Source organism: Beta vulgaris, chromosome 8, assembly GCF_026745355.1.
Source record: "Beta vulgaris subsp. vulgaris cultivar EL10 chromosome 8, EL10.2, whole genome shotgun sequence".
NCBI lineage: Eukaryota > Viridiplantae > Streptophyta > Magnoliopsida > Caryophyllales > Amaranthaceae > Beta > Beta vulgaris.
In genome coordinates, this window is record NC_079209.1 from 29,716,707 (window position 1) to 29,726,337 (window position 9,631).

Sequence of the window (9,631 nt, forward strand, 5' to 3'; positions counted from 1 at the left end):
TTTGACTTGAAGGATGTCATTTTGGAGTCTGGTTGTCAGACGGTGATGAATAGGCTTTCAAAGACTGCTTTTTATCTTTCGAACCTAGACAATATTTTAGCAAACATTCTTTCTTCTTGTAATTCTTTTTCCTCTCTTATTTGGTCTCATGTGAAAAGAGAAGCTAACTTCGTTGCGCATCATTTAGCTAAGTTGACTCCCTTTGGGATTGAACAAATTTGGGAGAACCACGCTCCTTCGGAGGTGACTCCTTACATTCTAATGAACAATTTGTTCGTGATTAATATTATCCTCTCACTTTTCCCGTAAAAAAACTAAAGTTTTTTATAAAAATTTTGAGAGTGGGATGAACTGATTAAAAATTCAACAGTCCTTGATTTATTATATGTAAGTACCAATTAATTTAATTTTCTACATTGTTTCACACGTATCGCGTGCATACACTAGTGGAAAAAACCTTATATGTCACTTAGTAACAGATGCGTTTTTGTAAAACCGCATCCGAAAATCAACATTAAAAATGGGAGGGGAAGGTGGGAGGATAATCTGATGTGGTCCTCTTGTGGACCGCATCAGATTATAAAAACTGATGCGGTTTTTTTAAAATCTGATGCGGTTTAGTTGACCGCATCAGATTTCTTAATTTTTCGAAGGTGATATAGCTGGCCCAATCTTCCCAAAATCGCTAGCCCAATATTTTCGCCCCTAATAAAATCTAAGGGGTTAATCCTAAGTGTGGGCATCCTCAGATTCCTCACTCAACATCTTCTCTCTCCTCACCTCCCCTCTTCTTTCTCCTCACCTCCCTCTCTTAGGCGTCGCATCTTCTCTCGTCACCTCCCCTCTCTCAGGCACCCCATCTTCTCTCTCCTCACCTCACTATCTCACGAGCCTCTATCTTCTCTCTCCTCATGATATGGATGCAAAGGCACTTGTTAACCATGAGCCTATTGACTTGACCATGGACACCTTAGGGTTTGAAATCAAGAACAAGAACCAAGTCTTGGCTTGTGTGATAACATGGGACTTAGAAGGAGGCGTGGAAAGGAGTGAAGAGGAGTCCTAGGTCTGTTAGGATTACTCCTTGCTTGCTACATAGAATCCTAGTTCTATTAGGATTGCTATGTTTATGTTTTACAAGATAAACATGTGACTTGTACGTACATGTTATCTTTAGGCGTGTGTTTTACTAATTAGGAGTAGGATAAGTTTATATTTTCCTAGTAGAATTAGTATAAGTTTTTATGTTTTCATAGTTGGATTAGCCTAAGTTGTACCTATATAAAGGGACCGTTTCTTTCAATAATAGTTAGAGTGATTTTGAGTTATATACATCTTCTTGATTGTTTGCTTGCTAGCTTAACAATTGAAACCATTAATTATTCTTCAGGAGTGTTGAATACTTAGTGTTAAACATCTTAATTCAGGAGTGTTTTAAGAGTGTTTAGAGTTTTTATTCAAGTTTCAGGAGTGATCTTGAATAAAACCATATCCTTGTTCGACTTTTATCCTTGTTGTTCGAAATTCTTGGAGTCTTTTCTTCAAGATTTACATTCATACTTGATTATTAGACTTATTGGTTTAGTAATCATATCAAGTGGTATCAGTTTTCCAGAGAGGAGAGGATAGAAAGGATTCTCTTTGATCAACAAAGATCCGAGGGCTACCAATAAGGTTCGAACATTACTACTTGTCCAAGACTTGATCTTTTGCTACCAAGAACCAATCTTGACACTTCAAGATTGCTAAGACAAGGTTCAAGAAGTGGTTTTTTATCCAAGATTGCATCAAGATCCATTCTTTAAGATCAAGAAAGTAGTAGGAGACACTCGAAAGCACCTTAACCATGGCATCCGAGATGGACAAACTTGCTATGGCTATGAGTGATTTGGCTCGTTCTTAAACTGAGTCACGTACATAATTGAGTGCCTTAGCACAATCTCAAGCTGAGTCACGCAATCATATGGGAAGAATGGAGGCACGTCTAGATGCCATTGCTAGCATAATCACCAAGAAGCTAGATCCAAATAGCGCGACATACATGGGCGCCAACTCGGAGGATGAAGGTGATGAAAGTGAAGCAAGATCATCCAAGAACACCTACCAAGATGATAGGGGTTTGAAACTAGATGACTATACTGGAGAAGGCAATCCAGAAGACTTGTTGGAGTGGATTCGCCAACTAGAAAAGGTGAGTGATTATAGGGGCTTTGATGATAAAAAGAAGTTCAAAGTGGCTGCTATTAGACTCACGAAATATGCTGGAATTTGGCTTGAAGGGTTGCACGCACAAAGAGCTAAGAAAGGCAAAACCAAGATGTTTAGTTGGGAGAAATTAAAAGGGAAACTTAAAGACAAGTTCTTACCTGATGATTATGAACAAAAGCAGTTCATAAGACTCACATCAATAAGCCAAAATAATCTAAGTGTACATGAATACACCATGGAGTTTGAGAAGCTAGGCCTTATATGTGATATAGAAGAGAAGGAGATGCACAAAACAACAAGGTACATTAAAGGCTTGAATAGGAACATAGCCAAGAGAGTTGAAGTTTCTACTTACCACTCCTTTGCGGATGTGACTAAGTTAGCTAAGAAGTTTGAAGAACATGACAAGGAGGAGAAACCTAAGGGAACATACACACCTAGGTATGACTCTAATGCAAAAGGAAAGGCTACTACTTCCTACACAAAGTGGATAGAAAGTTCTAAACCTAACAATACGCCTAAAGAGGACACTACTATGGAGAAAACTAAAGTGGCTGTGCCTAAGGAGAAGTTTGAGGAGTTGAGGAAGTGCTTCAAGTGTCAAGGAAGAGGACACATAGCAAGCAACTACCCTACAAAGAAAGCTCTCACCATGAGACAATACTTAGCCTTACAAGAAGAAGAAAGTAGGTATGAGTTCAACCCTGAAGAGGAGCAAAACATGGGAGAAGATGATGAAGAAGAGGATGCTTTTGCAGAGGATGATACAAGACTTATAAGGGTGATTCGACGCACCTTACATGTGGACCATACACCTAATATGGCGCAAAGGGAGAATCTTTTCCACACTAGATGCAAGGTAGGTGAGTATACATGCAATGTGATAATAGATAGTGGTTCTTGCACTAATGTTATTGCATCTGAAGTGGTATCTAAACTCAACCTAACCACAAGAGCACACCCTAAAGCATACAAATTGAGTTGGTTGGATGATAGCACTGGTATGAGGGTGAAGAAGCAAGCCTTTATTTCATTCTCCATAGGAGGCTATAAAGATGAATTGTGGGGTGATATGTTGCCTATGAGTGCATGTCATCTTCTACTTGGGAGACTATGGCAGTTTGATAGAAAAGTCATTCATGAGGGAGATTCTAATGTGTATTCTGTGTTGGTTGGTTTAAAGAGGGTTCGACTACATCCTTTGGCTCCTAACCAAGTGGCGCCTAAACAACCACCTAAAACACCAAGTTACTTCCTAAATTCTAAGGAGTTCGAACATGAAGTGGAGGAAGAAGGTTGTGCTTATGCTTTGGTTGTGAGACAAGTAAACACAAGTGTCAAAACTCCTAACAATGACCAACTTGAAGCCTTGATGCACGAATTTGAAGATGTATTCCCTGAGGAGTTACCACAAGGACTTCCACCTTTGAGAGGGATAGAACATGCTATTGATCTTGTTCCTGACGCTCCACTACTTAACAAACCTGCTTATAGATGTGATCCACTGGCTTCTAGGGAATTGCAACGCCAAATTGAAGATCTCATTGAGAAGGGGTATGTGAAGGAAAGCAGGAGTCCATGTGCTGTGCCAGCATTGCTAGTCCCTAAAAAGGATGGAACATGGAGGATGTGCATAGATAATAGAGCAGTCAACAACATCACAGTCAAGTATGGCTTCCCTATGCCTAGATTGGAGGATATATTGGATGAATTACATGGTGCTTCAATCTTTTCTAAGATTGATCTTCGAAGTGGCTATCACCAAATGAGAATTAGGGAAGGAGATGAATGGAAAACAGCATTCAAGACAAAAATCTGATTTACTAGAAAAATATGATTTCAAAAATTTTATTTTTTAAAGGATAAAATCTAGTTTAATAAAAAAAAACGAGTTTCCATAAAAAAATTTGATTTATTATAATTATAATTTATTTTTTGAAATTTATACTTATAAAATTTTAATATAATAAAATAAATTTCATAAAATAGTTAAAAAAAATTTGGGATACTACACAATGCCTGTGGAAATTCCATTTTTAAGATAATAACAGTTATAATAAATCAAGAGAGATAAGAAGAAATTATAATAGAACCCATGATATCAAGGAATTGCAAGACACAGGCTAGAGTGATTGCAATTCATAATAAAAGGCATGATATGAAGTAATTGCATTTTATAAGCGCAAAATATGTTGATTAATTTCCAGTGCTTTAATGAGTAGAATTGAGCACTAATAAAAACAATGAACAACTGAAACTGTGATAATTTTTTAGTTTAATTTTGAATTTCACAGAGGTGAGCTTCGTACCATTAAAAAAGGCACGAATCTTATGATAATGCTCGAGATATATCACTTATTTGTCCATCAAATATCGTCGAGCTCCTCGATTATCTTTGATAACAGCGACATTGTTGAATGCCCAAAATGTCAACTCGTCACTTCTCTTTCATTTGTCAAAGCAAACAATGATAAAAAAAAGTATTGCACAATTGAGAAATTTTAAAAATATCAAAAGACAAGCAGTGAATAGTTGGCAACCTTTTAATATCATATCCAACCCACATACAAATGAACCTACATGGAAAGAAAGCAAAGATCGGTTGAGAATTAAATTAGATAAAAAAGCACAAACATCAAACAAAGAACAAAGCACAAAATGTCCAACTTTCCAACTGCTAAGAACGACCATTATTCAATTCTAAGACAAATTCAACATCCTAGGGAAGGTTCAATCCCAACTTATTGGCACGATTACATCGATCAAGTCTATTCATACCAATACACGGTCTATACGCCATGTTCAAGTCGAATTGCCTGACACCTCCTCGTTATGATCATAATCATCTCATAAGAAAATAACACTAAATCAGTGAGCATGTTTACTCAAATACTGCCATAACATTCTACTTATTAATCAAATACTTCTTTCCAAAACTGATAAACCATATTTCTTAAACAACAGATTAATATAAGACGAAATCATCTTGGTCGATAATTACTTTCATAAAGCAAAAGTATCAAAATTTGACAAATACTTCTTTCCAGAACTGATAAACCATATTTCTCAAACAACAAATTAATATAAAACGAAATCATCTTGATCGATAATTACTTTCATAAAGCAAAAGTATCAAAATTTGACCACGATAGCAAACGCAGCCTACAAATTGAAGACAATGAAAGTGATTTCATAAGCAATCATTCAATAGGTTAATCCTTAAATCTTAAATTTGACCACAAAAGTCGAATGCAGCCTACAATTTGAAGACAAAGGAGATTATTTGTTGTTAAGTTACATACCCTCAAAACTACCAACCCTATACTAGCCTGTAGTTCATAAACTACAAACTCCTTTTCCCGTGTCGCTTCTTGCACGCCCTCAGTATACATTAATTAAAAAAAGGGTAACATCACCTTGTTGTCTATCATAGGTTATTAATCAAATTTCATAGCTCAACAATCATAACTTACATTAAATTAAAGAAATTTCCTTCAATTTATCTCCCTTGTAATGTTGTATTAAATAAAACTCCAACAACTCCATTATCACAAATCCTCACACCTAAATGTGCTATATACACAAAATATGTCAAATAAGTGAAGTGATGAGTCATATTAATATAGGTATTTCATGATGCATTTAGGTTGCATTTTAGGATCATTTAGTTGCATTCTTAGTCCATAATTGCATATAGTTACTTAAGTTGAAAAGATATTACTCTTGTGTGTGTTTTCGGTGTTTTTGATAGTTTTCAGGTATTGATAACACAATTGGAGTATTATTGGACAAGCTTAAGCATGAGAAGCATCTAGGAAGGAGCTAAGTCAAATGAGAGGTCCAAAGGGCATCTTCAAGTCGGATTGCAACCCAAACATAGCGGAAACGTATTAAAAGAAGTATGGAAATTGAGTCATGTGCACTCTTTTGATCATAACTTATTATCCAGAGATCTGAATTCAGCGATTCTAGTGGGGTTGGAAACTAGACTTGAAGAGCTTTCCAACGGTATATTACACACCCCGATACGACTTCTAGTTTGGGAGATATGGTCTTTGCAAGTTGACGCTGTTTTGCGGCCCGAAAACCCGCGGCCGCGGATTATTCCGGGTTTCCTAGTCGAATAAGGCTTTATCTTTTGACGAATTAGACTCTATTTTTCTAGTTGTTTTAGGAAATAGAAAGGGATAAAGACTCAAGGAAATATTATTATTGGCGACCTTGTTTTCAATTTTGTTTTTTCCATCATTAATTCATTAAAGATTAGAACTCTTTTTCTCTCAATTATTGAAGAACCCTAGTTTTGCTTTTTCCCCAATTACATTGAATTTTCAATAGAAGCTTTGATTTTTGCAAGATTGGTTCTACAATTGGTATTATTTCTCTTCTCTTCTTATTCCTATTCAATCCTTTAGTATTAATTCATGTTTGTTTATTTAATTATGAATATGTTTTCCCCAATTATGATTGAGTAGTCTATTTATAGGGTTCAGGGGGATCCATGATCAATTAGGAAGGGATGTTTGATTAAAGTATTGATTTTTATCATTGATTAAAGTATTGATTTTTATCAATGCATGTTGATTCCTATTGAATGTTTTTATGTCTATTCAATCCAATTTGGCCAGATTTGATTGTTATAGTGTTGCAATATTAGGTTATGCGCCAAGAGGTATAAACTTGATATTAAGGCTAGTTTCGGTAGAATTGGTGTTAATAAATTGCGAGAGCCTGTTAATATCGTTCTATGCTTGATTTAGACTTGAGAGAGCGAATCAATCTGTTTAACTGCATTATTAATTGTTGATTATAGTGTTTCATCCCGAAATATTGATCATTGGTGAACCTATGCCATAGACTTTTTATTATTGATAATTCTTGATATAGTTATAGTTTAATTTAGTATAATTACTCACAAACACTCGTTCCTATACTCTAGATTTGACTGACAATTAGGAAAAGAACACTGTTTCTCTGTGGATTCGACCCTACTTCCCTGACTACTATTTGTTAGAGGACTTAGGATTACTTTTGATAAGGTGATACGACTTTAGCCTGTCATGAAGTAAGTAGTTTAGTATTTTCGCAGTTCCAAATCCTTTTTTTTTTACAGATTTAATATTCTAACTTGCACATTCTATATATCATTCAATTAGGTTAATCCTTAAACCGGAAATAAAATTTCAACATCCGGTCAATAACATCAATATATAAAATCCTAAATTCAATTATGAATCCTAAAATACTCAAGTAAAAACCGTTACATTTTGTTCTTAACTTTTACATACAATTCATCACATCATATCCTAAAAAGGAGCGATGAAATCCAAAATTAATCAAAAACTCCTGAAACGACCAAATCTAAAACAAAATCAAAAGAAATCCATTATTACGAAAGTCGCAAAAAAAGTTGTGATACATTCACTAAACGTAAATATGAATAATTCAATGAAATTAAAAATAAATAAGATGCTGGAAAAAAGAGGAGAGAGAAAAATCGTGACCTTGAAGATCAAGAGAGACATGGTGGGAGAGAAGGGGGGGTTGAATAACGTCAGATCCAAGAGAATTAGAGTGAGAAGTGGTATTTTTCTTTCAAATCTTAGGAGAAGTCTTTGAAATTCTATTATTACTCTTCTTATTCTGATGCTCTTGTTGTCGCCATTCTTATTTACTCTTGTTGTCGCCATTCTTATTCAACTTTGGTGCTTCAATTTCTCTCTCCTCTTTTTTAAAGTAATTTTGACTTGTGAATTTGTATGATTCTGGAAAAAGGCGAATTTATAGAGAAATCGTAAGTGAAAACAAAAGTTTAGAGTTGAACCCTTTTAAACAGATATATTCACTGTGCATCAAGAACTTGAAATTCAAAAGTGAAAACCCTAAAACTTGGGGAAAAAGTATGCTAGCGTTTTGAGTGGAAGTAACTGAAGTTGTGGTGAGAAACAAGAGATAGAAGAGACATATAGTGCAATATATAAAAGACATAGAAAAGGGGAGAGGAGAGAGACGCAGTGGAGAGGAAAAGAATTGTGCGGCTCATATTAGGTTAGAGATGGACGGTTGAAATTACCCTTCCTTATGAACAATGAATTTCAGCGTCTTGTGACTCAGAACACTATTAATTTCAACAGTGTTTCCAATTCTAACTTTTAAAAGGTTAATGATTTGTTATATGCTAGACCCTTTATATGATAAAAATATTGATTAGACATTGATCGAGGCCTACATGATGATGCATACATGGGCTAGACTTAACATGGGCCTATATGATGATGCAACACATGAGCTTGACTTTGACTTAAGCCTACATGATGATGCAGGCATGGGCTAGACTCTAACTTGCACCTATATGGATGCATGAAAACATTGACTATTGGACATGTTGATAATTTTCGAAATCTAGTTTTTTTTAGTTGGACCCCTTTTGGGGTTTTTCATTGAATTTTTTTTTTTATTTTCTCGAAAAGAAACTTGTTCAAGGATTAAAGTTACTGGAGAAAATATATTTTAAAAGATGTGATTAGAGATAAGATTGATGATGACAAGATTGACTTTTTTCATTGAAAGAGTTTTTTTTTTTTTTTTTTTTTTTGAAATTGGGGAGAATAATTATGAAGATAAATACCTTAGAAAGATAAATAAAGAGAGAGTAGGATAAGATAAAATTAAATAGGATGAGATAGGATGATATCAATTTTTTAAAAAATAATTTTTGAAAATAGAATAGGATGAATACCTAATATTATATCATGATCACTTATCTAGATGGATTCAAAAGATAGACTCAATCTCAGATGATATGTATGAAAATCGATAAGCTTTATCTTTGAGTTAGATAATTTTTGTTTGAAACAAGAACTAAAAGTCATCATAAAAGACGATGCATGCAACGGATAAAAAATTGGTGAACAATTGGTCATATAAAAAGCTGCTTATGACGCAACTATGCTGTGTGACACACATATTGGCTACACACTAGGCACATATGTTGCGGCTCTCACAATAATTTACATGGAGATTGGAGCGCATGCTTGGTGTGCGCCGCGAACAATGTTAGGGGTGCAGTTATGGAGTTTGGTGAATATTGGTTGTTTTTCGATTTTTTTAGGCTAATATGAAGAGAAAGCAATGTTTATCCATAAGAAACAAGCAATCAAGAATGTCAAATAGGAAAAGTGTACAAGTAGTTCCAACCTAAAGTCAAAATCTATATTTTAGAACTATAGTAAGTTTTACGTTTAGGCAAAAGGAAAAATTGACAAAGGGAGGCTCAACTATGGCCCCTTCTATATAGATCCCAACTTTTGAATACTCCACAGCGGTCCCAAATTTTGAGTACTCCATAGGGGTCCCAACTTTTATACCCATTTAACACGCCTGGTCCTTTTAGGTAATTCACTAGCTGATCCCGGTGAGTTGG

At 35.0% G+C, this 9,631-nt stretch overlaps 1 protein-coding gene across 1 annotated transcript; it reads left to right on the forward strand.

Moving 5' to 3' along the window:
• The first annotated feature begins 1,972 nt into the window (after nucleotides 1-1,972).
• LOC104901213 (uncharacterized) lies at nucleotides 1,973-4,027 on the forward strand. Its single transcript, XM_010688762.1, has one exon. The coding sequence runs from the start codon at nucleotides 1,973-1,975 to the stop codon at nucleotides 4,025-4,027; it is 2,055 nt and encodes a 684-aa protein (XP_010687064.1).
• Nucleotides 4,028-9,631: the final 5,604 nt, after the last annotated feature.

Excerpts from the sequence above, each read along its gene's own strand:
- LOC104901213 (XM_010688762.1), top strand. The coding sequence starts at position 1,973 with ATGGAGGCACGTCTAGATGCCATTGCTAGCATAATCACCAAGAAGCTA.